The following is a 26,854-nucleotide window of genomic DNA, read 5'->3' on the forward strand; positions in this document are numbered from 1 at the left end:
TTGATGATCAAAAGTCGACATACCTTTCGTGATGGAATAAAGTTTACTGCGTCCCTTATCCCACCTCGACCACAATGTTGATGCCTAAGCGCATCAACTAGATACAAAAATCCTCGGTGATCGCATTGTACTTGTACTTGTGTATCCCCGGGACCTGTACACCTAGGCGGCGGTATATCATGCGTGATCTAGGCTGGATGGACTGAGAAGAAAAATTATGCCGAGGTAGATCTCCACGTTGGCATGCATGAGGACTGAGGGAGAATTAAAAAAAAAATCTTTCATCCAAATATCCTAGATTCGATCTGCCTGAAAAGTACGGGTATGAACGATGTTGCTATAAGACCTAGTCCAGTATAGACCCCGACTTTAGTGAGGACTGCGAAAAGAGGGTTGACAAGTCAGCACATGGTCACATCCGAAATGTGCGGATAGAGACGCAGATGCACAACCACAAGACAACAACAGGAAATGATTCGAAGCTCTCAACTCCAGCATCAGGAGAATGACCAAATAGCAGAGACAAGATAAAAATCTCTCCATCTTGAATCTCTCACAATGACAGGCAATGTATCCCAAAACATAATCTATCATCAAGATTAAACTCACCCTCTGCATCATACTTCGCTCTATCACCTTTCCGTTTATTCATCCTAATCAATACTCTGATCTCTTCATCTCTCTTCTTTTTCTCCTTTTCTTTTTCTGTAGTAGTACTGCTATTCATCCTCTTCCTCAATCCTTCACTCTCAGCGTAAGGAGGTGATTTCAATTCTTTCCCATTCAACAAAGGTGAATCTACAGGTGAGATACCAGTCGAAGAATCAGTTTCACCAATTTGGAGATCTACCACTGAAGGGATATGTCTGAATGCAATCTTCGTAGGTACTTCTTGATAATCACTATTTCAATTTCATCTCATTAGCCATGTTATTGAGAGATTGTCGATAGTGCTAAGTGTTGGAGAGAGGGCAAAACCTACGTGGCAGCTTTGTAGAACCTTCTTGTAGGTAGATGACTTCCCGAGAGTTTCGAGATCACCCTAAATATAGGTGGGAGTATACGAAGTAAAGAGGCTTTCACGACTAGTCTCCAAGCGAACATCAATCCTAGACCTATATCATTCCAAATTAGCTATGTCCGTGCTTTGGGTTTTCACGGGGCTCACCTAATATCAACCTGAAAATAGCTATTCCAATACCTACGAAAAAGCCTCTACCAAATGGTTCTCGCTGTAAGAGAGCTGGTACAGCTTGATTCGTTATAACTCCCCACCAATGCCCCAAGAATGAACCTAGTATGACTGAGAGGACGGCAATGGCATCTTCAAAGCATGGGCAATCATCTAACGGTTGAGGATGGTAATGTACCATTGCGAGGGTGAGGGGGACAGTGATACCGGGAACTGTATTGGACGTATAGTATTTCAGTATTATTTCTCGTCTCGACATTGGGAGCAACTGAGGTCAGAGAGAATGAGATGATGAGAAGAACTTACCTAACCATGTACCTGTATTCACCCATGCTTCCGTCTGATCTCCTACGAATATCCATAATAGCCAGCAGGCTGTGCCCATCAGACCACCTCCTATGATGTCGGCTATGAGTATAGAGATGATATTATTAATACATGTCTACCGGTGGATATGGGTAAGAGAGAAGTAATCGCAGTACATACCTGTCGAATGCATTCCCGTATATAGTCTTCCTCCTATCACACTGGAAGCGTATATCGTCAGGACTACGACTCACTCGTAAGCATGTGTGCTGTGCGTTTCTTAAGCATGCATAACCACTCACATATCCATCCAACAATGACCGTAGGCATTCCAACATGGCCTCGAAGTTCGTACAACCATTGCCCGAAGAAAAGAGCGATACTGGTCGAATTGGTAGAATGGGAAGAAGGAAAGCCTGTTCCAATATCATCAGCTAAAGGCATTCAGGAAGATATGCATGAAACGAGCTCACCGTATTCATGGTGATGTGTGCTCATACCTACCAACTCATGAGGATCAGCTACCATGCACATGCATCGCAGAGGCAGACAAAAAAGCGTATACCGTGGATAACTCACTCAGACGTATCACAGGTGGACTATATGGTCTAGGTGTACACACCAGATCTTTCGCAAAGGAAGATATGTAAATTCCCATACCCACAACGTGAAGTAGTCTGATACGACTCTCATGTGAGCTTGGATCTTGTTGAGCAGTCAACAGGGGATGGAGTAGCTCACACTCTACCTTTTAGTGGGAAACCAAAGAAGAACAGTACCGGTAAGAAGGTCATGAAGAATGTATGTGCTGGGCATGGAGAACGAAGTGTTAGCTTTACGATGTCTTCACAACTGACACAATTATCGCCTCATCTACTAGTTCTACCTCTCGAAATACTGCTCAAAGCCTTGACTCACTCCCAAAGATAGCCGTCCAATAGAAAAACTTATCTCTCCCATCATTCCTTACTCTCTTTTGCCAATCAGCCATCCAATCTTTCTCCTCCCTCAACCTCTTCACCAGCTTCCTTCTCAGCCATGCTCGCCAAGAAGGGAGATACCGATCGTATATCTCATCAGGTTGACACCCCGGTTCCCACTCTGTTTTAAGCTTTGAGTCGGGTGAAGGTGAATGTTGGAATACAGCTGTTTCTGCTCTTGCTGGTGGAGCCAGGTGGTTTGACGATGACATTCTTCACTTTGGGTTGTTATATCCTCGAACCGAGCATCATTACTTCTGATAATAAGGGGGGTGAGAACGTTGAGATGGTACTACGACTGTTTATTAACTTTCTTGCTCGGACAGAGACAGACGGTTATCATTTGATTTCTCGAATAACCGCGTACAAATAGCTGTCAACAGGCATGTGCGCGTGGCCCCGCATTCATCGATCAAACACTAACAAAGGCGTGCACCGAAACTAATAGGCACGCTCAAGGTCACCTCTTGCACCTCCACGTTCGAGGACACTTTATGTTCGCAGCATCATATTACCTGTCCGTGGATAATCACGATAACTCATAACAGCGTAGACCTCAAAGCAGACATATCGCAACTATACAGACCAAAGCCAGGAAGAAGAAATACAGTGATAGGAAAGATGTCGGAAACGTACGCTTCGATAAAGGTGAGTCGAACTACATCTCACCCACTCTTCAAGCTTCGTTCAAATGGAAGATCATCGAGCTGACGACATACTCTCTCACTTTGTCAGACCCTTCATTCGAGTCTACCCTCATTCCAACCACCTATCTCCACATCACTTCTTCCAAGTATAGCCCTGATATTCCTCTTGGCCTTCTTCGCTTTGACTTTCCTGTTCACAACGTGAGTCCTCATTCCCCAATTACGATCAAAAGCAATCTATCAATGTCCAAGAAGCGATAGGGAGATGAATGACAGCTGATGGTATATAACGTAGATTACCGAAATCTAAAGTACCCATCCCTGAAATAACGACGGCTCTATTAGCATCTGCATTAGCTGGTGGTGGAGTAGTAGCGTTGTTCTGCACAGTGGGCGTATATGTGTGATGTGTCCGCGCTTCGTCGATTATGCGAAGGAATAGAAGGATGATCTAGGTTATTAGAGGAGTTGAGGTGTGATGAGACAGAGAGTATTTATTGTAAGATATCCATTATCATGTACATTATTTGCCAATTCACTGTGAATATAAGACATTTGCATATGATATTCATGGATGATAGTACTAAAATATGGTTTATCCACAAAATTACCAATTATACTAACTTGGGAAAACGCTCAAAGCATATAAAATCCCGATAGGAAGATATCCTAGAGCATCGATAGGATGGTAATGGGGATTGCAAGTTATAGATCAACTCTTCTTTCATTCAAAATGACAATTTCATCCTCTTTCCTGTCCTCCTCTCTTTCAGCTTCAGCCTCAGCCTGCCCATCAAACCAGCCACCCACCCAACAAGCTCCAGAGAACATACCCATCCCAGTCCTGATAGCGGTATTCATAATTCCCACCCCGTATCCACCCATCTTGGCAGATTGACAAGTAGCGAAGATACCTTTTGATATTACAGGATGAATCCAAGATTGAGCGAAAGCAGCCGTTGAACCTTGGTCAAGAAAACAACGCATTCATTCACTCAATATAGCAACGCATCATGACAAGGATACTGATAATCGAAATCATACCCACCAGCGGCTGGACCAATACCTGTAAATCCCAATAAACCCAGTACAGGACCCCAAGATAATCCAGGTGCTAAGAATACCACGCCGTTAACTACGTGGAAAACAGATTGGTATGGGTGATCTTTGATATATTGTTTGATCGCTTCTGGTAAATCCTCCCAGTTCGGAGAGAATCTATATCCGTCCTCATCTTCATGTTGATCTGATTTCCTTGAGTCCGAGTCGTTATGATCTCCATCTCCTTGTTCCTCGGATCTGAAATCATACCCGATACTTTGAATTAAATCATAAAAATTGGGCTTGGAAAGATGTTGAAGGACGACTGTCAGAGAATCAAATTCTTTTGTAATACCCTCTAAAGAGACAGATGGGGTGAGTTGGGTGAATTGATCGTTTAGTCGGTTGAGGAAATCATATGGTAAGGTAAATGACCAGACGGTACGAGCTTGAATAGCTATAAGTAAGAGAAGAGTAGAATACTTCATACTGTATCGATTGGGAAAACGATCTAATTGAGATTACTGGTTTTACGAGGGATCATCCTGAGCTAAAGTATGAACGCGAAGTAGAGTCGGTGTCGGTTGAGTTTACAAAAGGGGGGGACGGGTATCCCTCAAACGTCAGTTCATGATGAATTTTATATACGTTAGAAAATACAGTATAGCAAGAAAGGGACAGGAATTCTCAGCAATCTAGTGTCAGAAAAGAAAAAAAAAATCGAAATCGAACGATTGACTCGATTCGATATCGATGGATTGTGTATTGGGCGCAACGAGAATCTTATCACAGGTCCCTCCTGAATTGAAATTGATGAAATCTATTTTGTTGTTCGGAGTGAAGTTGACGATTGAACATCAAAGTGGGGAAGATAACCTATAGATGCATATACAGTACCATCACAAATATGATCCAGTTCTGCCGCCCATCATAAATCGATAATCAGGAAAAAATAGCTAGCTACTGGGAATCAAAGACGATATGTCGTGACGACAAACCATCAGTGGCTAACTCCAATCTTGCTGTAACTGATGATTATTGTATGGCGGAGAAAGTCTTGCACGATTGACGGTTTTGCCACCATAGAGGTCGCTTTTGGTACCAGTAATACAAGCAATCCTACATATCAAAGAAGATGTACTTTTCAGCTAAGACTGCGTCAGTACATCTGAATGGGGCGGGTACAAGTCCTCTGAGCTCACATGCAGCTGTGTTGGGAGAGAAACGCCAAAATGTCAACGGAAGCTCGATCTGAACGGCTGCCACAGTCACTTTGGTGCGGTAAATCTCGCTTTTAAGGGTTATTGACAATCTGGCTTCTAGTGTGCACCCTCCAGGCTCAGCACAATGGGCCATGAAGCAAGCAGAGGCTTGAATGTCGATATTTCTCACCTCTATCTGCAAGACAAGTGAGACTTTGTGCAGACTTTCATATCAAAAGTTAGTTAAACTGAACTTATCAAAATGGGCGGCTACAGTGGCAAAACCCGAAATCGTGCAAGACTTTCTCCTCCATACAATACTGACTCTCTCAAAGCTTACTAGTTCCTCTCCAGTACTTCTTAGCCATGTGTGATCCACCTGCTGCCATACATACAGTACCTTGAACGGCAGTATTGATCGTTGCACCTCCAGTACCTCCCATCGCTGCACTTTGACAAATGGAAAACAAACTTCCAGAAGCGACGTTACCAATAGCAGAATGAGTGGCAGCTGCGACTGAACCTAATCACAGATGATATTGTCAGCTCACTTTGCATTTTGTAGATTTTGACTGATTCTGATGATCATTGTAAGTAACGTATACTGTACATGGTACTCTGAAGATGTTAGAGAATCCTATGCAGACACTACTTACCAGCTTGGACACCTCCTGCTCCAAAACCAACCATGTTCAACGCCGGTCCAACTACCAGTCCGGGACAAGCAACTATAGCGATCGTACCGACCCCAGCCGCACTTTGGTATGGATGATCTTTGGCATATTGAAATCCCGCTTTACCACCTTCTTGAACCATCTCTTTCACTTTTTCAGCGTTGATTGCCCATTCGACGGAATTGGTTTTGTCGATGATATTTGAAGTGCCCGAGTGAATCACTGGGATGGCTGTAGTTGCGGCGGCGACAGAAGAAGCGGCGATGATCGTCGCAGTCGGAAGGGTAGGGAGGGTGCTGAGAATGGTTTTATAAGGTTCTTTACGGTCGGACATCGTCATCACCGTGATTGATCTATGTGGGGGTTCTGTAAGGCTGACTTGGAAAATGAGAACTTTCTAGTGAGAATGAGTGATATGGTAGAATTGATGAGATTACAAGTATGAGTGAAGGAACGAAGAAGTAAAGGTGGACACAATAGTCGTGTTAAGGTCATGCTATTGTACACACATCAAAGTGCTTCTCGTGTGTGTGCCATACATTGAGTTCTGATCACATCAGCTCAGCATCTGCCTCAAACATGAATGCATACAGTGCTCAGTACTCTGACCATGTCATATCGTATAGTCAGAAAGTTCATATCAACATGCATAAAGATGAAATAATTCATATCAATTGATTATTGTACGTACACAACCCAGTCAACGATAAGTTACTCGTCAGATAAATCTTTTCAACTCCGTATAACCCCTTCCTCCTCCCATGGTATTCTCATAAACAGCTTTACCCACTACGCTCGCAACTGACGCAGAACTTGAACTTGCCTCCCCACCATCATTCTTCTTTCCCCAAAGCCATTTCCAACCTACTCCCACAAGAGCTGCACCTCCCCTAACGATCCGGTCTAAGACGGGTTTACCATACCCTTTCATACCTGCCGATTGGATGTGAGCGAAAAACCCTCGTGCGGTCAATTTACCAATTGCTCGTTGGGCGATGGATGCTGCTGAGCCTGCAATCACATCATCCATTATTATTAAACCTAGTCAGCATGTCTTATAGATAACCTGTGTGTCATACCGAGATGAAAAAGATAAAAAGACGTACCAGCAACAGGTCCAAGTCTACCAAATCCAAGTCCAACCAAAACCGGTTCAGTAAGTAACCATGGAGCTATAAACAGACCTATATCCATAGCTATAAATGCATCTTCTTTGGGATGTTCTTCTACCCATTTGATCGTATTCGCAGGTAAATCTTCCCATCTTATTGTAACAAGTACATTTTCAACTTCGGTGATTCGATCTCTGAAATGATTTTGAATATGAACGTTATCGATTTGAGTGAAGTTGACTGCGGCCATACTGCCTGTGAGATTGTCTGGGATGATGTTTTCGAAGAAATTCGTTGCGTAGGATGGTACGATCGTCCAGTTAATATTTACCATTGCATCCACCATTGACGGAGTAGATGGATCACAGTGGAAGATACACCACGACCATGCTGAGGTGGTGAGGAAGGGAAGGAAGAATGAGAGCATCGTTGGGTTATTATGGTATATAGGAGGAAAAGGTTGAGATGAGATAGATTATGTTGGACTGGGTTTTCTTGTGGTTGTTCTTATAGCGTGTAACAGAAAAAGGAAGAAGAAGAAGAAGAAGAAGAAGAAGAAGAAAGAGAAAAGGGACGTTTCTCGATGCATGTTGATGGCAACAAGAATATCTATGACTGTACACAAACAAGATGTACGTACTACCTACACAATTCCATCCATCCATCCTTCTTCTGTGGCACATCATCTGCTTCTACTGTACCCACATTTCGACTTCATGGATCATATCTTCCCGCTTAACCTACCATTTATACCATCCATCACTCTCGGTATAAAGTTGTATTGTTCTGTGAACATCGTATCAGTGAACTTCCGGACATTGGCCAAAAAAGTGTAACCAGGTCACCTCCACCAATTCGTACTGCCAGATGGTATCCTACAGCTATCAACAGCAACAGCAACGTCCATTTCATTTTATCGATTATATCTATTTCACCCGAAGAGATATGATCAGTATACCGTACATATAGTGACCAACATCCCAACAATGGGATGTCACAGACCTCGTTACTCTTCCTGAATCATGTTTGGGATCAGTGAAAGAAGAACAACTCACCTGATATCTTCACCGAGGTGCTCTCGCCACCTTTCCAAACCTGATAATTCCTATCGATATTCTCAGGTTTGAACGATGACATGTTAACGTTCTTAGCTAGGAAAGAGTGCGTTGGGAGGTGACTGAGAGTTATCGGAATCAAACAAAACGAAAGAACAACAAATAAGTTTTCGTCAGTGTAACGAATTGAGGTGAGTGTACAATGTAGATTGACTCACTATATCGATATACTAGGTGTTGAGAAGACGTTCATGAGAACGGTTAAACCCGCTCGCGATAATGGTCGAACGTAGTCGTTCTCTACAAACAACCGAAATCTCAATCGTGTTCCTCTCGCAGGATAATGGACAGTAATCCTGAACAAGATGAAGGGATTTACCATTCTCTTCCTGTCCAAACTGAATTGTCTCTACACCCATTTCGACTTCCTAAAGACCATAAAAAGGAGAACATCAGTCATTGTTTCTATTACGCGTTCCATCAATGGGTAGTCCACTTCTAAGCATTGCTGATCTGATGCAATATCCTTCCCTTTTGGTATTCGTATCTTCGTCCTTTGCTTCTGAAATTGAGACCACTCACTCCAGCTTGTAAGAAATCCTCTCCCCTCTTGACCTCTTCCAACCCCACCGACCAATCTTTTTCATCAGGCTCACCAACCGGTGCGAAATCAGAATTATCAAAGAAGGTCATCCTCAACCATGGTTTACCCTGTAGGACATTATTGGCTTGTTGGGGCAATACGTCGGTTGATATGTAGATCACTGAGGAGGATTTGTATTTCTGAGCGAAAGTCGTCAAGTCCTATATAATCCAAATAACACGAATCATACGATTTTATTCGTTAGTTATCGTGCTTGGTCCTCACGTGAAGATGGACATAAATCAGCTTACTCGATGAAATCCTCTTATATTATCTGCTCAGCATCATCATCATCATCGCATCAGTCAACCAGAACTTAAATTCATCTATACGAACCGCTCGCTCGCACTTACTCTCCCCGTATTCGGATCCAGCATACAAAACCAAAACTTCCTTCCCGTCGAAATACTTTTCAACATCATCGATGGATTTCCCAGATGGTTCTTCTAATCTGATTCTACGCAATAATGGATCGGGTGAGTTGTATAGACCCGATTGACCGACTAGATCAGGAGGGATGTCCATTGGAGATGACATGCTGGTTACCAAGTGGGTTTCAGTCAAATATGAAGATGATTGAGTCTGTTGGGTGATGATTGTTGTTCTGTAGGTATGCTATGATGTTTTCTGTTTGTCATATGAATACAAGGACAACGTTTGCTCAACAAGGATGGATGGATGGATGGATGACCGCCGGTGATATCAGAACCAAGCTAAAAGTGAGGATGGGGCTCCACCAATACGCTATCCAATCCGTTACTTCTCCTGTCTCGTCTTATCTTGTCTCTTGTTTCTCTGCCGTTACAAAGTCATCGAGATATACAATCGTCTATAAACATCCACGCCGATTAAAGCAAGATGGTCGTGAGTTAAGGTCACTTCTCTGACCAGGGAGGTATACATGTAAGCTGACAAGCTACATGAGTCCAGAAACTATGCGTCTATGTATCGATGGAATTGGAAGGTATTAAAGAGGTCGTTCCCTCAGATGAAGCTTACGAGTATTTCTTCACGGTGAGTCCAGCTGAATGTCATTTACTGTACGATTATACACTTGGGAGTCATCGGTCAGTGGCTAGTAGACGGGTACTGATCTTCATTCTCTGTTTTGGCAGGTCCAATGTTCATCATGTAGGGAAGTACATCCCAAAACAGTAAGCTTCAATCAGAAGGTAAGTTTCATGTAGTATCCAACAAATCATCTGAGAGCGAGAGAGAGGCGCAGAGGGGGGATCGAGTGAGTGTGGGGATGAGTGAAGTTTTGAAGATGATTTTGTACTTTTCAAGATCCGCTTATGCTGATCCTGTTATCGCTCTTTACCGACGTACAGGAAGAACATGAGATTTCAGGATCAAAAGGTTCAGCTCATTTCGTATGGAGATGTGGTAATTGTAAGGTAAGTCATAACTTCATTCATCCATTCATATCCTCTCATATCGAACGTACACCATTACATACGATCGTTCTCTTCCGTAATTTTGTATCTAATTCTGCGACTGAAACGCATCTAGCTAACCTTCCATCTCTTTCTCGCAGAAAGAACACTCTGCCTCATTCGCACCCTCTAACCCCTCCCCCAAATCAAAATCAAAATCCACCTCACCTATACCTTATTCCTCCACCAACGGGGCTTTCGAACCATTGATATCATTAGACTGTAGAGGATTGGAATTCACCGAATTCCATTTCAGAGGTAGGTGGACAGCTAAATCAGAAGAAGGAAAGGAGTTTGAAATTGATTGGGATGAACTGCATAAGGAGAACGAAGATAGATGGGATGATTATGATGATGAGGCGGGTGTGGCTGTTAGTGTGAGTGAATTGAAAAGTAAGATTCAAAGGGCGTAGTATGTTTTTGCGCTTCCCTCTGCTTTGCCTCGTGTGTAGAGTAGACTGGAAATCGAGATGTAATGATGATGATGATAAAGAGAACGATGTAAGTTTACAGATATACACAATTTTACATCATCTCATTATTTGATATATTCTAAGAATTACTTTCGATCTGTCCATCACACGTCATTCGCCAATTTGTTCCACATTATCCTGATCTCATCTTGACGATCGAAATACTGTCGACCTCAACCTGATCTTTAATGTCCTTCATTGCCAGTTTAGTTTATACCCACTGAGACTTCTCCCACGAAGGATCTTGTAAGAAAGCACACAGAACTTTACTCCCAGTTTGCAACAGTGGATGTCCAGCTACGATCTCTAGGAATCGCTGTAATCCTTCTCTACGTTGTTCGATTATCTCGTCAGTAAATCGATTGGTAAATACCTGATATAGGATAAGATTAAGCAAAATACAAAATCAGCACAATCAATTTCAAAAGTACAGTGGTTTATTTGAACTAGGCAAAAGAAGAGATCCTCGACACTCACTTTACCAGGTAAAGGAGGGATATTGACCCTTGTACTTTCCCTTTCCAATATATCTCGGAAAGCCTCGAAATCGGAGTATCGTCTACGTACAACTGAATGACGGAGTTTGAATGCTGGGATGTTTGTCTGTGGATGATGAAACACAGAGTCAGTAATCATCATGAACATAGAAAAAGAAAAGTAAAAAAAAAAAACCAAAGAAAATGAACGAGATAGGGATATATCCCATTCTTCGATCTTAACCAATATTTCTCTGATAATCCTCATGGACATGATATGATATCATCTCGTCGACTCACCATACAAACAATCTCGTAGTCCGTATACATCTTTCTCCCAATCCCATGAGTCATCGGATTCCTAATTTCGATCTCCAGAAAGCTTTCGGGAACAGCGTACATCTCGTCGAACGTCTGGGGCCGACCGGCCATACGAGCCATCTCGGAGAAGGTCAATCGGGCTGAAGAGTCGGTTCGGACAAAGGGGGAGTGGGTCACTTCGACTGCACAACATCAAAAGAAGGTCAGCTCAAGGTATATTTGCGTGACAAGGTATGATGAGATGTAGGGGGTTGGGATTGCAATCATCTTTATCCATTCTGACATCAGAATGAAAACCACCAATGAATAAAATAGGAAGATCGTGTTTGGTATAGATAGTCTACCAATATCAGCCTTGAATGTGAGATTGAGAAACCCACCTGGTGGACTCTGAGGGGTCTGACCATACCCGGCTCCTCCTCCAGGTTGACCGAAGTAACCTTGTTGCTGTCCATAACCCTGTTGTGGTGACTGTTGATACCCTTGCTGGGGAGTCTGTTGTTGTTGTTGCTGTTGTGGGTAACTCGAATAACCCTGCTGGGGTGAGCTGAACCCTTGGGAAGTTTGACTATAGGGCGATTGGAATGCTTGATGCGATGATGCGTTGGAAGGTGATTGTGGGTTTTGGGATTGGTAGTTCTGATAAGGCTGTTGTGGTTGTTGTTGCTGAGGAGGAGACTGGTAGTATGCTATTTTGTATTCATCCGTTATCCAAGGGAATCAATTAGATTAGCTGAAATGAGATGAGATGCCAGGAGATATAAGGTAGGAGTGGGACGTACGATTGCTTTCGTATGGCTGTGACTGACTCATCTTGATGTGCTGGTCTTGTTGTGATGATCAATTATAGTTATAATGTTGGAATAAATGATGACGATGACTTGACAAAGCAGCTTACAGCCAAGTCACAGAAGACCATTATATGTTACCACTACCACTAGGTATCGTGCTATGCGCTATGACCACCTCACACTATACTCAATACTCACTCGGCTCAGCCCGGATAGACTGATACTGGATCATGACGTGGATATAAATCTCCCTCTGTTTCCACGTGTACAGCGTAGGTGGAGGTGGAGACCCCTGCGTAACCTGTCCAAAGATGAACAGATAGATCCAACGTTCAACATTCCTTCCCTCTTCCTTCTTCTCTACCAGAACACAACACACGATGAGCTGTCCACATATCAACAACATAGCAGGTAGCTTGAGATCGCCCACCGTGGCTCAGCAGGTACATAGGTGAGCTATCAATCTCTAAATGCTGATGTCCACCCTCGCCCGGGTATGTGTAGCTCACTGATGGATCATCCTAATCAGAGAGGAGTGTACGCTCTGTTTCGATGGACAGGTGAGTAAGCTACCCCGTCTCTACCTTTCATGTGAGACACTGATAGATTACGGTGGGTCTTCGATACATAGGACGATCCAGAAGGCGTCTTGGTCTGCTTACAGTGCTTCAACGGAGGGTGTTTCGGCGAAGGAAGGAGACATGCTTATCTGCATGCGGAGAAGACGGGTCATCATCTTGGGGTCGTAGTCAAACGTACGAGGAAAGAGGGGAAGAAAAGGGTAAGTCGACTCTCCTATGTAAGGGACATGGCGTGATGAGGGGTGGCGTTGAGTGATGTTCGATGTGATAGGGTCGGGGTGGCAAGTCTAGTTGTCAGATCATGAAAGAGAGGAATGGAGTACAGGTACTGATGTGGTGATCCTGCAGGATTCGACCGAACCTCCAATGAAGAAACTTGCTATCTCCGCTCCGAAAGATGAAGAACTGTACAACGTTTCCACTTCGTTACGATGTTTTAGCTGTTCACCTGTCGGAGAAGCTATACATTCCGATGATGAAAAGGTCAGTTGATCTTTTATATGGTCGCATGGAAAAATCAGCTGACGATATATTTCTAGGTCAAAGTCGTTGTAGAAGGTATAATGAAAGCTCTCTCTTCAGCACAACAATCAGAAGTCAAAGCATGGGAAGAAGAGATATTACCTTGTGAACATACTTTGACTTTACATCAGGAACCAGTCATAAATATTGGTCATGGTAAGTTTCCTATAGAGGACATGTCGATACATAGCTTACCTCTACATCCGATCAGTTCCATCTCAATGCTCTTCCTGTGATCTCACTTCGAATTTATGGCTTTGTCTCACGTGTGGATTGGCAAATTGCGGAAGACAGCAGTATGGTGGTATAGATGGGAATGGACATGCTCTAGAGCATTTCAAGGAGACTGGACATATGTTAGGTGTCAAGATGGGTACGATCACACCAGAGGGTACAGCAGGTATGTCAGCTGTACCGTGCATGAATCTCCAGTATGCGATGCACGTCAGCTGATTTGACTGTTTGTATAGATATATATTGTTATGCTTGTGATGATTCGAAGGTAGATCCGGATTTACCTAGACACCTTCAAGCGTTCGGCATAGAAGTTCTGGGTCAGACCAAGACTGAGAAATCAATGACTGAGTTGGTGAGCTTCTCGTTTTTCTCCTTCCAAGTACAATTCAACTGACATGAAATATCAGCAACTCGAACAAAACCTCAAATTCGATTTCTCGATGACTGGCGATGATGGGAAGGAGCTTGAGCCTGTATTTGGACAAGGCCTAACTGGGTTGAAGAATTTAGGTAACAGGTCCGTACGAATGGCAGTTCATCATGCAGATCTCAGGATCATGGCTGACTCATCATTCGTAGTTGTTACATGGCTTCAGTACTTCAAACTCTCTTCTCGCTTCCCGCTTATCGGTCACGTTATACATCTGAAACCGCTCAAAGCCACTTCCAAACCTGCTCTAAACTCCCTGCGGAATGTCTTGAATGTCAGATGTTGAAACTCGGTGATGGTCTGTTATCTGGACGATATTCGCATCGAGCCAAACTACCACCGCCATCAACGACCGATTTCGATGGTGATGCCGAAACGCCAAAATTCCAGGAAGGGATTAAGCCTAGTCAATTCAAGGCATTGATAGGTAAAGGCCACGAGGAGTTTTCGACGATGCGACAACAAGATTCGGAAGAGTTCTTACAACATCTCCTTACAAAGTTACGATCAGAAGCGAAATCACAAGGAAGAACTGAAGATAATGAACCTACGAGAATGACCAAGTTTGGTATGGAGCAGAGATTACAATGTACGGGATGTAAGAAGGTGGGATTACAAGTGGAACCTGTAGATCTGGCGAGTTTACCTGTCGATGCTATCGAAGCTGGTACGGATGAAGAAGGTAGAAAAGTTTGGAAGGAGGTACAATTGGAAGATTGTATTCAGGCTTTGTGCGGTGAAGAGACCATTGAGGGGTATGAATGTGAGACGTGTGGCGGGAAGAGAACGGCTATAAAGTGAGCTCGCTCAAGTGTAACAAGTTTACAGAGCTGACCGATGTTGCGCTGGGCTAGATCAACAAAGTTCAAAAGTTTCCCTGAACTTTTGGTTTTGCACATGAAGAAGTTCCAGCTGGTCAATTGGGTACCAACGAAGCTTGGTAAGTGCAGCTGAGCCAAAACATATTCCTTTTATGGCCCAGCTGACCGGCGACGCATATGTTGTTAGAAATACCCGTCAAAGTTCCCGACACTCTCACTCTCGATTCTCTCCTTTCTCAGGGTCTCCAACCAGGAGAAGAGGAGATGACTGTCAAATCCACTTCTTCCGCACCTTCCCTACCCGATTTCAACGCTACTGCCATGTCTCAATTGGAAGCTATGGGATTCCCTACTGTCCGTTGTCAAAAGGCTTTGTTGGCTACTGGCAATTCTGATGCTGAAGTGGCTATGGGTTGGCTGTTTGAACACATGGAAGATCCCGGTCAGTTAATTTACCCGAGCAATTGAATGGTCTAGCTAATACGATGCTATTTGTTGTAGATATCGACTCTCCCATACAGCTACAAGCTCCTTCTCACGCAGCTACCAGCGAACCTTCGCCTGATCAAATTGCTATGATTAGTGATATGGGATTTACAGCTAATCAAGCTAGGAAGGCGTTAAGGGAGTCGGTGAGTGACCACAGAACTCTCTACCAATACACGGCGTGACTGACGATATGTTTTCGATCAGGATGGTAATCCCGAAAGAGCCATCGAGTGGTTATTCTCCAACCCAGATGATCAAGGTGAAGGTTCAGCTCCTCTTGGTGTGACTGCTCTTTCGTCTGAGGTCAAAGCGGAAGATGCCATTGGAGGATCAGATTCGTTACCTGCTAAATATCGATTGAAAGCTTTCATCTCTCACAAAGGACCTTCAGTGCATTCTGGACATTATGTCACTACGATTAGGAACCCACAACAAAGTGAGAAAGAGGACGAATGGGTATTGTTTAATGATGAGAAAGTTGTGAGAGCTGGGTCCGGGGGTGGGGAAGACATGAGGGAGAAAGCTTATTTGTATGTATACGAGAGGGTGTAGTTTGGTCTAGTATGATAGTTATATGTTCAATCCCATGTTATAATTATAATGCATTGTGTGTAAGTCATGTGGTTGCCAAACTGTGAATTGCAGAAATCAAATCTCGTCATGAACGTGGTAAGGGTAAGAATAACTATCGGGATTCAATGGTCCGGAGTGTCCGGGTAGAGTGATACCAGTGACAGAGTGATCAGATCCAGACTTTTATGAGACATCCAATGCGCAGTCGAAAGGACGTTCTTGGCACAGGATCCATATCTTGAAAGCTGATTCCGTTATTCTGGTGCGCAGTTGTTCGTAGTAACATAACCTGGGAGATAGATGATAGATGATAGATCTATAGACTTGTTACCTTGTTTCTTGTTATCATTCGATATGATTTGACCATTCACACTACTGGGCGAAATAGCATACACACACATAAAGGATCATTCATTCACTCTCAAGTCAAGTCAGCAAATCAACAAATCAACGGAAATTCGGACACCAAACCGAGAGAATACTCTACTCTTTTAGATGAACAACCTGGGATATAGAAGACTTTCTAGCTTCTAGATAGACGATCGGTTGATTGATGCGTGAGGAATCGATCAAGATCCGAAGATCCAAGATTTCAATTTGAACGATAAGGATCGTTCTGGAGAAATAACAATATCAATCATATATCTATCATTACCAAAGGTATCTTCGCAACACTACAGTACTCGACAACGTGCCATCTTTGCCTTCTAAATCATTTCTAGAAGATAAAGAATCAAGAGTATATATCCCATCAGTATCAACGATGATGATGGATCAAGATGCGAGTGATTTTTTCGGTTCACATGAAGTTGAAATAGCAAGTAGGGGACTTGGATCATCAACAAATAGTAAACGACCGACATTCAATCATTCTTCAACTTCTTACGCTACTTCTACTCACCAACAGTCCAAAACATTAGATATGGATATGAATATGGATATGGTTGAAGAAAAATCTTATAATTCCTATCCACCTGTTGGAGAACCATCCTCATATTCATCCTCGGGAGAATCACAATCTCCAACCCATCAACATTATGTTTATACGACGCCTCGAGGAACGGTACATGGACAGGGTCGTCATCGATCAGTGAGCTTGTCGTTAAATGAGATGTGGGATAAATCAAGATCTGTATGTTCCCTTAGAGGTGAGGGAGAATTAGGTAAATCGATGATATTGGGTTGGGTGGTTACTACGTTGTTGGTTTTGGGGGTATTGGGTTGGTATAGGGAGGAGTTGTTTGCTTGTAAGTCTGGATTTTGACCTCTGTTCAATCTCAAGAGCAGATCCACCTGTTTCGCATATATTTTCTTATCCAACTTGGAGCATCTATACTGATATATCTCATGCTGCAGTTCTAGACTCCCTATCGCAATATCTATCATCACAAGGATACTACGGTCACCTAACCTTCTTCCTCCTCATCCTTATCACTACCATTCCCCCTATCCCATTATACTCCACTCTGATCGTTCTGTCAGGATACACCTTTGGCGTATGGACGGGTTTCGTCATTAGTTATTCTGCGAGTTTGGTTGGGGCAGTATTGGTTTTTGGAATTAGTAGGTGGAAATTAAGGGATGTCATTGGACGATGGTGAGTAGTCCTTTTTCATCTTATCATCTCATCACCAGATGACTATCGTCAAGAGGTTGTGTCATATCAGCTACGAGATTATGAATAACCTATTTCGACGTTTCGCTAACATGTATATATATCTCTCACAGCCTATCATGCTCACCGACCTCCTCAACCCTCCTATCCCTACTCTCTTCCCACCCTCATCTTTTGCTACTGATCCGTATCGCTCCATACCCTTACAACCTCCTCAACGTGATCCTCGCTTCATCACCTTCCTTATCCCTCAAGACATATACGGCATGTACCGCTCTGAGCTTGTGCAAACTGGTGTTGCACACATGGATCGGAGCGGGTATACATAACTTATCGGAGGCTTACGGCCACGGTCATGGACATGGACATGGTCATGGTCATGCACCAAGTCAAGAAGAATTCGACGACGAAGAGGGACAGTGGCCTCCACACAACCATAATCATGTACATCATCATCATCCCGGAGAATCTCCCGATATAGAGATGGAGATGGATACAAGTAGAGAAGATGTTAAGATGTATTCAACGTGGATTGGGATATTCTTATGTGTAATTTTGTTCTTCTATCTGACGTATTTGACTAAGAAGACTATAAGAAAAGCTCAGAGGGAGCAGGAAGAGCAGGAGAGGGAGATGAGAGAATCGGGATTGAGAGAGGGATTGCTAAGTGAGGAGGTATAAGATGAACGAGACCAAAACCATGGACATTTTGGATAGTAAGTATATCAAGGGGTTGTACGATTTCGGTTTTTTCTTTCTTTCTTTCTTTCTTTACTTGTCTTCAATCAGGTTCTACATTGTAAGGATAGAATGGGAACATATACGGTATAGGTATAGGTATATGGATACACAGGTTCATGTCGAATAGATAGATTTCATGTATATACTCTTGGATGGATGGATACAGTATATGAATTGACCACCACGTGATTCGTCTGATAGTAACGGGTAATTCGGTTGGCAAGTAACCCACATTAGCTTTCTCCTCTCTCCTATCTCTTCTCTCTTCAACTTTGTATACTCTCACATTCATACCATCCCATCTCTTGTCTATACTCTATACCTTACAAGCTTGGTACACACTCCGACTGGATACTAGATGCCGGTGATGCAATGTCATTGACCAGCTCACCTTCATCACCCCGACCTATCCATCAGCGACAACTGTCCTCATCATCACCTTCACCTTCAACTCCTCTCCACGGTCTACCTCAATCAGCCGCCTCATCAAGCTCGTCGTACAGCTCATCTCCTAGATCAAGATCATACACTTTGAATAGTACCACTACCAGCTCTAGTACTAACGGAGATGGATCACCGACGAAAAATGGATATTTCACGAAATCAGAACCTACCAGTCCGAATGGCAGGGTGGTTATACAGGGATTAACACCGATAGGTAATATAAATGGAATACAATTGGATCAATATAAGTCGCAACCTCAGCTTCAACCTCAAGCTAGATATGGTGCATCTCAGAATGGCTTGATGGGTCCACCTACAAATATCCAGTCTTCGTCACATCCTCACCAGATACAACACCATATACAACCTTCACAATCACATTCTCCTCCTACTTCCGCATCATATCAAACACGTAATCAGAATCAAGTACCTTGGCAAATCACTCAGCAACACCAGCAACAGCAACATGCAGGACCCTCTCGTTCAACTACTATCCCCATTCCCATCCCGGTCCCTGTCCCCGGCCACAACGCGGGTGTACGACCCTCTTACAATCCGATAACATCCACTGCGCCATTTGCAAAATACAAAGGTCGACAAATCCCTGCTAAACCCAAACATAACGTATATCCAAGCACATACAGAAACGGAAATGGAAATATTGCAGGAGAAGATTCAGGTATAGATTCCGATGCGACTGTTAGACCAGGTAGGAATAAAGGTAGTTTGAGTCAACCAGATTTGACTGCATTGAGATCAAGGAGGGTGGAAGGATGGACCGAGGGTCTGCGAGCTGGCAGCGGGAGATCTAGCCAGGTACAACAATCAGCTATCAGTCAAGGTCAAGGTCAAAGACTAGAGCAGACAGAAGGCATACCAAGTGGGAACGGAGATATCAAAAGAAGACCATCAAATACTCGAACTAAAACACCTCCATCTACCAACAAACCTTACGGCTCCGCTCAGCCTTCGACGGATTCCAAAGAAAGTTGGTTACCTGCTTCTCCTACTCATTCTCGCTCTCATTCCTCGCAATCTCTCTCTTCCCTCTCCAGGAAATCACCCAGTGATTCACCTAGAAGTACTCCATTATACTTCCCGGTGATGTCACCTATCACTCCTTCCGGGCAGACTCAATTATATTCATCATCAGAGGACGAAGGGCCCCCTACTATATTTCCCAGCAATAAACCTCCTTCCGGATTCGGACCGTTTATACCGTTAGATAGGGATAATACGTCTTCTTCAGGTGGAGAAGCAGATGATGATTATTCACATTCACCATCTTCTGGTTCAGGATCGGGATCAATAACGTTCTCTCCTAAACGGACGAAATTCAAATCTTCTTCATCGGGAGGATTGAGGAATAGATTCCTGGGTGATAAGAGATATTCGCCTACGAGCAGTACTAGTACCAGTGTTAGTAGTAGTACGGGATTAGGATTGACTCTGAACGATAATGATGATAACACTATCGGGACTGGGACTGAAACGGATATGGACTTGGATACCAAAGAAGATAGGACGAATTCACCTGATCGATTATCAAATGGAAAGTCAAGGTCAAGTCGCGCAGTAGGAGTAAAGATATTAGATAAATTGGAAAATATCTTTCAGCAGTCTACATTGCTACCCTTGCGACTATTGGCTATTATACCTTCCCTATGGGGTATATGTGTTCTGATCGAGGCTCTGGTCACTGGAGGACTATGGGTGGATGTATGGCCTTGGGGAGTGGACCTCACGAGGGAAGCGTTGGAGAGACTCGTAGCTGGAGGAGAGGGCAGTCCAGGTGAGTGGAGGAAGGTAGATAGAGGTGATGTGGGACTTTGTGTTGCATGGGTGAGTTTCACTTTCTTCGTCACTTGGTTTGTACCTTTTAAAACTGCTCATCTCGTTGTACATACTCCGTTTCATTGTGAAACCCCCCGACTCACTGGTGCTGACATCCTTTTTCATATGCTCACAGGCAATATGTACCGCTCATTTCTGTTTCTCTCTAACCACCGGCCTCACTCATCGATGGCGATCTTATTATTCCCTCCCATCCACTATCACTCGCCTGGTCTCACTCCAATGTCTATGTTGGCCCGCTACCTATCTCACTTTATGGTTCCTTGGTGTCGATAGGTTATTGCTATGTTGGGTCGTCATAGGAGTGACGACAGGTTGGTCTAGAACAGTACAAATGTGGGTAACGTCCAATGTCATCCCCCCGCCTCCTCGACCAACCGATCCGGACGAGTTTGCGGGTGGTGGTGCGGGTGGTGGTGATATAACACCAAATATAAGGAAGATGAACATTGGCCCTCCGGAGATACCTGAGGGTCTCAGTGCGTGGGAAGCATTTAGATGGGGTAGGAAATGGGATTGGGATAATGTAGCGAGGGAGGTGGGCTGGAAAGTTGGTGGGTTGTTGTTGGTCACTTGCGCGTGGTTATTCTGGGGTATAGAAAAGGGAACGAGAGTGAGGATATAATGCCGGAAGGAAGTATCATTTTTGGGTCTGGGTGGTTTCCAGCTTCAAACTTCGGAAGGGATAATTCCACGACATGAAATATACGAATATCACGAACGCATGAAATCAATGAAGAATTTGTACTATGTTAATAATGGCTCTTGAATTTATTGCCAATTTGATATTGACGAGACGAAAACACGAAGTCAATGTATGATGTTTGTATATATGTATCAACCAAGATATTCACTCCATGTATATATTTCATATATGCCGAACGATGTATCGTATTAAATTCCAATTTTACTCATCCAGGTTGAACCGGTTGTACATCAGGTTATATGATGCAACGATTCATTATGCATGTGTTCATATTGATAGCATGAGGATTACGTCGTAATGTCATTATATCCGCAGAGAGTAGTAAGATGATCAATCATACCTCGCTTGTTTCCCCCTCATCTCTTATTCCTACATATTTCCTTCTCCAATGTAACAAAGGTTCCAACCCTTTCTCATCCGAGATATGCACACCTATAACTCGACATATAAACATCTCACTTCCTTCTCCTCCCTTTACGTCTATCGGAGCCGACCCACAGAGATCTTTAAGCAAGACACTACCTACGATCTCACATTGTAATGAACCGATTGACCCTTTCAGCGATGGCGGATGATTGTTGTGGGTGGTCCATGTATCTTCCATGTTAAATATTGATGAATGGTCTGTTCGAGGGAGGGAGAGTGAGTCGGCCATGGTTTCATTTGATTTAGATAGGAGTGAGATTGTTAATGGCGTAGGATGAGAGGTGTTGATTGTTTTATGCTGCCTTGGTGGTGTAGACGAAGTCAAAGAAGGGGTAGATCGAAGTGGATTCTGAGAAATATCTTCTCCTAGTGTATTAGGTATAGGTATCTGAGCGAATAAGCTTTTGGCCCATTCGGGAGGTTGTTCAGGCATAGGTAATTTAGATAATGGCCATGGTAATTCGGATTTGGGTGGGAGTGTGATACCTTTTACAATTGGGGTATTTTCCAATGATCCATTCATTATAGCCTCTTGCTGTGATGTATTTGTATTTGATGAAGGATGCTGCTGCTGCTGCTGTTGTTTGGGTTGTTGGTGATCTCCATGTGTCCTATACGGTCTAAGACAATCTGCCATCCTGGATGGTAATCTCAATGAAAATGCTACGAGAGGATGAGGATAGAGTGTAAGAGAGGTGAAAGAGGTCAGGGTAGCTCCGTGGTATCTTGCTTTACCATGTAAAGGGGAGGTGGAAGGAACACAGGTGACGGCGATGGCTACTGGCTAAGAAAGGTATCTTAAGGTATTAATTATGTACCTCATAAAGAGTATATATAGGTAGCGCAAATGAGAATTGTAGATGATGAAAATGGATCAGATTTCGATGGATGGTGAAACTCACTTGAGCGACATTCCTCATTACCTCTCTAAGCAGTATCGAAGGATCTTGTTCTTCCACTCTCACTTGATCCGAAAAGACTCTCTTCATAAATCGTATGGGTGACTTCCTCCATGATCGAGTTGTAGATCGGGTGACGGACAGCATTTCATCCAATTTTGGGATCTGGCCTCGCCGAAATCGATAGAGAAGGATTTAGGGCTAGGAAAATCAGATACACGTCAGGACTGAGGTCTTGCGAGACAGCTAGTTGTACTGTCTTGGGCCTGTGCTGTTGCGTGCAAGGTCAGGAGTCCTCGTAGTTTGAAGTCACTCGTATCATCTCATCTTTTCTTTTTGGTCGGACCGAATGAGATCGTCACTGGGTGGTGTCTGTCACGTGACTAACGACGACGAGAACGATTCAGATAACGATAACTAACAACCTTCCTGATGGTCGGTGAATGAACAAGATGAAGAGTACTTGTATTGCTCATTGACAACGAATAAATCCATCCATCCGCTCAAATTGAGCCTGTTCAATCATACGCTTGTGAGAAGCAAAACGCAAACGATTCTTAACTCCTGAAGGAGCCAACAACTCCTATCGAAAGAGGTTAATCGATCCTCTGTCTAGCGATATCATCGACGATCATCAACCTCGTCTCAACACTTCACTCCCACGACCATGCGTAAAGGTCCAGGTCTATCCGCTCTTTCCCGCCAGTCAGCCTACTCTAACTCCTACTCCACTCTCTCAACGAGCATCTCCACTCAGCAGATCGCCTCTCTGACCGAGTCGTTAGAATCATTCAAATCGACCCTGATTGAATTTTCCCTAAAACACAAGAAAGATATCAAAGATGATCCTGCATTTAGATTCCAATTTCAGAAAATGTGTTCTACACTCGGTATAGATCCTTTAGTCGGGTCGACGAGCACCAAAGGAAGTGGAAGTGGGGGGTTATGGGGAATGTTAGGTATAAGTGAATTTGAGTATGAGTTGGCGGTGCAACTTGTAGATATTTGTGTGTCTACTAGAGAGAAGAATGGAGGATTAATTAGGGTCGATGAACTGATACACAAAATAGAGAAATTGAAAAATGGTGGTAAAGCAATGGAAGGCGAAGGTGGAATAACGGAACAAGATATAATCAGAACTATCAAAATTCTAGAACCACTCAAATCGGGATACAAATTACATACTATCTCATCAGATAGGTATGTACGTTCGATACCCAATGAACTCAACACGGATCAATCGATTTTGTTATCGTTAGCTGCTACTACAGGGGGAAGGTTGAACAGGAGGGAGATCAAAGCGCAGACAGGTTGGAACGATGATAGGATAGATCTGGGTTTGAGGGACTGTGTGATGGAGCAAGGCCTAGGATGGGTGGATGAACAATGTAGTAACGAAGGGGGAGGAGAGATCAGGGGAGATGTCTGGATAATTGCTGCTACGGTTTTGGACGAGTGATGAATCTATATTGTCATAGATAGGTTGTAATGTATAGCGCTGCGCATGTTGTAATTAAATTGCATGAAAAGTATAACTCAGAATAGCCAGAGAATCGTGAACGACTGTTTATACGATATAAGTAATATATATATTGTTTTTAGTAGACAAGGTATCATGTCAGAGAAGAATACCAGGAAGATTCTAGTCGGGATCCCATAAGAGTCAATTCTTCTCGATTGATAACCGTTATCTACATGAAAGGGTACCATGCGCCCAGCTTTGTGATCACCGATATTGATAGGGAACGAGATGAAAGATAGTTTCGGATTGGAGTTGTCAAAGCAGGACAACATGAGCTTCGGTTGCTACTTCAAACTGTTTGACTCACCTCTTTGCACAACATAAAGCCATGCATGGCATTCATTACCAGTCCAACTTTAGTAAAGAATACCAACCAGTTCTTCTCACGGAACTTCCATTGTGGATCGGTCGCACTACCTTCGTACTTCAGACCAGGCTCAAAGAAGGCCGCGTAGATCGAAGTTAAAGACAGGATGAAGAAGATGGTTTGGAATGCCGAGACGCAAAGGGAAGCATCTTTTCTGCATACACGACGCAATGGAATCAGCTCATTTGAGCTCTATATCTTGGGAAACGTAAGAAGTAGAGCGATGGCTCACCTGTAGCCTATAGGACTATAGAGAATGAGGATCTCTATGAAAACCAATAACCACACGATAAAACCTACGAAAGTTCTTTAGGTCTGATTCCACTCGAAGATCCTGTTACACTCACAGAAGAGAAGAAGAGTACTGAAAGGTAAGATGACTACCTGTTGAGGAGTGGGTTTGCCGTTTTGACGGTCGCCATTGAGCATTGAAGGTGATTCAGACAGATCTGGGCCATCACTGTCCTTCGGAGTGATACTGTTCGTGTCTGGTAAAGTCATGATTCAGGTAGGACTATATTTGGTTAGGGTACAGACGTTTGTGAAGGTGAACGTGTGGACTTATTTCATCAGCTGAAATCCTTAGCTAAATATATATGGTCTATGGGAGGTCGAGTTGTTTGCAGCATTAGGGTTGTACTCCAGTATGCCTTGCGTACGTCAACGTACAGTATGGCATGTGATCTAATCAAATTCACATACGTCACATGTACTCGTACACAATCCATGCTCTCCATCAATAAGCGGGAACCGATTTGATGGTAGTCATGTCTCACTTGCCTTAGTCTCTCATAACCCCTTTGGAGTGGTTTCTGATGTGGATCACTCAGAAAAACTTTATTCTCTTTTGTGTATAAGGACTGTTCCGGTCTCTACCTCAAAGCTTGACCACTACTCGTGTCAGTGTGTCTAATATACTGTTCGAGAGAATAGCTGACGCAGAAATACCCTCAATGATTCAACACCGCTGTGATTGCTGGGGATCTGTCGAGTATTATGTCCTGACCCATCACCAGACGAGATTTTTCGAAAGGATCAGCGCAATTCGTATCTAACCTATTTTAGGTCCGTTTCACTTCGGACATACGAAATAATCGGATTGATCAGATAAGAATACCACCATGCTTGGCTCCAGTGCCTTCATCGGGTATGTTCAGATATACGTCTCAATTCGGGCAGACGATCATCTCAGTAGTTCAGGAACTACTTATATGAGTAGAGCATCCTTTGATATCATCACAAATTCTGATTATTGCCATCAGTCAACAGGCAGACGGACACACACACGCATATTTATGTTTGTATATATATGTGTGCATATGATTATGAATGTCATATTCTTTTCGTTTGAGTAATCCCATAATCTTAGCAATCTGATAACCGTTTTCCTTTGATTCGCAACGAACTTATATTTCAAAATGACTTGGACAAATAAATCTATCCACGTTTTCGGTGAGTGTTAACCTTCTCCTCGCCATGATTGATATCTCTGAAACAGAATACGGAAGACTGACGTGATGTCTCTGTGGCAGCTGTTGTCAGTATTCTTATATGTGTATTAGCAATAATCGAGTATGGGTTAAAAGTTTCGGGCGTAGTCTCGTGAGTTTCATCGAAGCCATGGGCTTTGCGATGAAATGATGTTGATGAAATGCAGAGGTCTCGTCGCCGACGTACTGAAGGTCGTAGCTGGGTGTTTGGCCGCATGTGTTGCGGTATGGGTCACAGTCGTCCGAGAGGATTTATCATCCAAAGACGAACCTGTTGGTATCAAAACAAAGGTACTCGGTTTCGTAGGTGTATGTTGTGTAACGATTTCTGCTGTTTTCTATACAAACAACTACACTCCGGTAAGTCATTTCATCCGTGACTGTATAACGATATCTATCGATAATTGCCCATTTCATTTTGCAGAGCAAGACCGAATTGCAACGCCAAAACAACTGGACCAACATAACCACCACGCTCACCGAGATTAAGAATCTACACAAACTCGAAGCTGAACTTAGCTGGGCAAGGGACTCTGCGATTTCCACTTGGGTAAGGAATTTCCCAGAGCATCAGTATCATATCCTGCATTTCATGTCATTAGTCATCACTGATTTATCCTCACATTCACCAGTCACTCAACCAGTCACTCAGGTCTCGAACGACGACGCTGCTTCGATTCATAGAGAGACTGATGGATTGGATGCAAAGTGATGGTAGAAGGAATAGTTACATCGAATTGGTCAATTTGGATCAAATAAGAGCTATAACATGATTATGATATGCTTTC

At 43.3% G+C, this 26,854-nt stretch overlaps 15 protein-coding genes across 15 annotated transcripts; 7 read left to right on the top strand and 8 right to left on the bottom strand.

Annotated features, from left to right (window-relative positions):
- Window positions 1–281: 281 nt before the first annotated feature.
- Window positions 282–2,690, bottom strand: V865_004760 (uncharacterized protein; the record flags this gene model as incomplete). The annotated part of the gene is made up of 11 exons (XM_066228536.1): window positions 282–379; window positions 610–902; window positions 983–1,115; window positions 1,169–1,405; window positions 1,499–1,600; window positions 1,679–1,741; window positions 1,801–1,914; window positions 1,972–1,998; window positions 2,078–2,175; window positions 2,240–2,306; window positions 2,417–2,690. 11 exons carry the CDS (start codon window positions 2,688–2,690, stop codon window positions 282–284), a joined length of 1,506 nt encoding a protein of 501 aa, XP_066084633.1.
- A 409-nt stretch (window positions 2,691–3,099) lies between these two features.
- On the top strand, window positions 3,100–3,532 carry V865_004761 (uncharacterized protein; the record flags this gene model as incomplete). The annotated part of the gene is made up of 3 exons (XM_066228537.1): window positions 3,100–3,126; window positions 3,214–3,326; window positions 3,421–3,532. The coding sequence occupies 3 exons, from the start codon at window positions 3,100–3,102 to the stop codon at window positions 3,530–3,532; spliced, it is 252 nt and encodes an 83-aa protein (XP_066084634.1).
- Window positions 3,533–3,830: 298 nt separating this feature from the next.
- On the bottom strand, window positions 3,831–4,654 carry V865_004762 (uncharacterized protein; the record flags this gene model as incomplete). Its single annotated transcript, XM_066228538.1, has 2 exons — window positions 3,831–4,090; window positions 4,174–4,654. 2 exons carry the CDS (start codon window positions 4,652–4,654, stop codon window positions 3,831–3,833), a joined length of 741 nt encoding a protein of 246 aa, XP_066084635.1.
- Window positions 4,655–5,697: 1,043 nt separating this feature from the next.
- V865_004763 (uncharacterized protein) lies at window positions 5,698–6,376 on the bottom strand (the record flags this gene model as incomplete). Its single annotated transcript, XM_066228539.1, has 2 exons — window positions 5,698–5,891; window positions 6,025–6,376. The coding sequence occupies 2 exons, from the start codon at window positions 6,374–6,376 to the stop codon at window positions 5,698–5,700; spliced, it is 546 nt and encodes a 181-aa protein (XP_066084636.1).
- Window positions 6,377–6,760: 384 nt separating this feature from the next.
- Window positions 6,761–7,581, bottom strand: V865_004764 (uncharacterized protein; the record flags this gene model as incomplete). The annotated part of the gene is made up of 2 exons (XM_066228540.1): window positions 6,761–7,053; window positions 7,149–7,581. The coding sequence occupies 2 exons, from the start codon at window positions 7,579–7,581 to the stop codon at window positions 6,761–6,763; spliced, it is 726 nt and encodes a 241-aa protein (XP_066084637.1).
- Window positions 7,582–7,875: 294 nt separating this feature from the next.
- Window positions 7,876–9,389, bottom strand: V865_004765 (uncharacterized protein; the record flags this gene model as incomplete). Its single annotated transcript, XM_066228541.1, has 8 exons — window positions 7,876–7,940; window positions 8,000–8,080; window positions 8,210–8,331; window positions 8,428–8,509; window positions 8,589–8,637; window positions 8,792–9,013; window positions 9,104–9,126; window positions 9,206–9,389. The coding sequence occupies 8 exons, from the start codon at window positions 9,387–9,389 to the stop codon at window positions 7,876–7,878; spliced, it is 828 nt and encodes a 275-aa protein (XP_066084638.1).
- Window positions 9,390–9,803: 414 nt separating this feature from the next.
- On the top strand, window positions 9,804–10,701 carry V865_004766 (uncharacterized protein; the record flags this gene model as incomplete). The annotated part of the gene is made up of 4 exons (XM_066228542.1): window positions 9,804–9,866; window positions 9,968–10,024; window positions 10,184–10,249; window positions 10,390–10,701. 4 exons carry the CDS (start codon window positions 9,804–9,806, stop codon window positions 10,699–10,701), a joined length of 498 nt encoding a protein of 165 aa, XP_066084639.1.
- Window positions 10,702–10,972: 271 nt separating this feature from the next.
- On the bottom strand, window positions 10,973–12,371 carry V865_004767 (sorting nexin-3; the record flags this gene model as incomplete). Its single annotated transcript, XM_066228543.1, has 5 exons — window positions 10,973–11,134; window positions 11,239–11,364; window positions 11,538–11,740; window positions 11,939–12,247; window positions 12,341–12,371. 5 exons carry the CDS (start codon window positions 12,369–12,371, stop codon window positions 10,973–10,975), a joined length of 831 nt encoding a protein of 276 aa, XP_066084640.1.
- A 358-nt stretch (window positions 12,372–12,729) lies between these two features.
- On the top strand, window positions 12,730–15,981 carry V865_004768 (uncharacterized protein; the record flags this gene model as incomplete). Its single annotated transcript, XM_066228544.1, has 13 exons — window positions 12,730–12,800; window positions 12,879–12,909; window positions 12,981–13,130; window positions 13,279–13,413; window positions 13,470–13,608; window positions 13,664–13,852; window positions 13,923–14,041; window positions 14,097–14,206; window positions 14,269–14,916; window positions 14,974–15,059; window positions 15,128–15,382; window positions 15,442–15,572; window positions 15,634–15,981. 13 exons carry the CDS (start codon window positions 12,730–12,732, stop codon window positions 15,979–15,981), a joined length of 2,412 nt encoding a protein of 803 aa, XP_066084641.1.
- Window positions 15,982–16,771: 790 nt separating this feature from the next.
- V865_004769 (uncharacterized protein) lies at window positions 16,772–18,298 on the top strand (the record flags this gene model as incomplete). The annotated part of the gene is made up of 3 exons (XM_066228545.1): window positions 16,772–17,249; window positions 17,359–17,599; window positions 17,731–18,298. The coding sequence occupies 3 exons, from the start codon at window positions 16,772–16,774 to the stop codon at window positions 18,296–18,298; spliced, it is 1,287 nt and encodes a 428-aa protein (XP_066084642.1).
- Window positions 18,299–18,730: 432 nt separating this feature from the next.
- Window positions 18,731–21,281, top strand: V865_004770 (uncharacterized protein; the record flags this gene model as incomplete). Its single annotated transcript, XM_066228546.1, has 2 exons — window positions 18,731–20,644; window positions 20,772–21,281. 2 exons carry the CDS (start codon window positions 18,731–18,733, stop codon window positions 21,279–21,281), a joined length of 2,424 nt encoding a protein of 807 aa, XP_066084643.1.
- A 415-nt stretch (window positions 21,282–21,696) lies between these two features.
- V865_004771 (uncharacterized protein) lies at window positions 21,697–22,834 on the bottom strand (the record flags this gene model as incomplete). The annotated part of the gene is made up of 2 exons (XM_066228547.1): window positions 21,697–22,572; window positions 22,691–22,834. The coding sequence occupies 2 exons, from the start codon at window positions 22,832–22,834 to the stop codon at window positions 21,697–21,699; spliced, it is 1,020 nt and encodes a 339-aa protein (XP_066084644.1).
- Window positions 22,835–23,354: 520 nt separating this feature from the next.
- Window positions 23,355–24,146, top strand: V865_004772 (uncharacterized protein; the record flags this gene model as incomplete). Its single annotated transcript, XM_066228548.1, has 1 exon — window positions 23,355–24,146. The coding sequence occupies one exon, from the start codon at window positions 23,355–23,357 to the stop codon at window positions 24,144–24,146; it is 792 nt and encodes a 263-aa protein (XP_066084645.1).
- A 154-nt stretch (window positions 24,147–24,300) lies between these two features.
- V865_004773 (uncharacterized protein) lies at window positions 24,301–25,077 on the bottom strand (the record flags this gene model as incomplete). The annotated part of the gene is made up of 4 exons (XM_066228549.1): window positions 24,301–24,378; window positions 24,517–24,730; window positions 24,809–24,872; window positions 24,924–25,077. The coding sequence occupies 4 exons, from the start codon at window positions 25,075–25,077 to the stop codon at window positions 24,301–24,303; spliced, it is 510 nt and encodes a 169-aa protein (XP_066084646.1).
- A 917-nt stretch (window positions 25,078–25,994) lies between these two features.
- V865_004774 (uncharacterized protein) lies at window positions 25,995–26,778 on the top strand (the record flags this gene model as incomplete). Its single annotated transcript, XM_066228550.1, has 4 exons — window positions 25,995–26,028; window positions 26,109–26,178; window positions 26,234–26,426; window positions 26,491–26,778. 4 exons carry the CDS (start codon window positions 25,995–25,997, stop codon window positions 26,776–26,778), a joined length of 585 nt encoding a protein of 194 aa, XP_066084647.1.
- Between the last annotated feature and the right edge of the window lie 76 nt (window positions 26,779–26,854).

This window comes from Kwoniella europaea, chromosome 1 (genome assembly GCF_036810445.1).
Source record: "Kwoniella europaea PYCC6329 chromosome 1, complete sequence".
In the NCBI taxonomy this organism is placed as follows: Eukaryota; Fungi; Basidiomycota; class Tremellomycetes; order Tremellales; family Cryptococcaceae; genus Kwoniella; species Kwoniella europaea.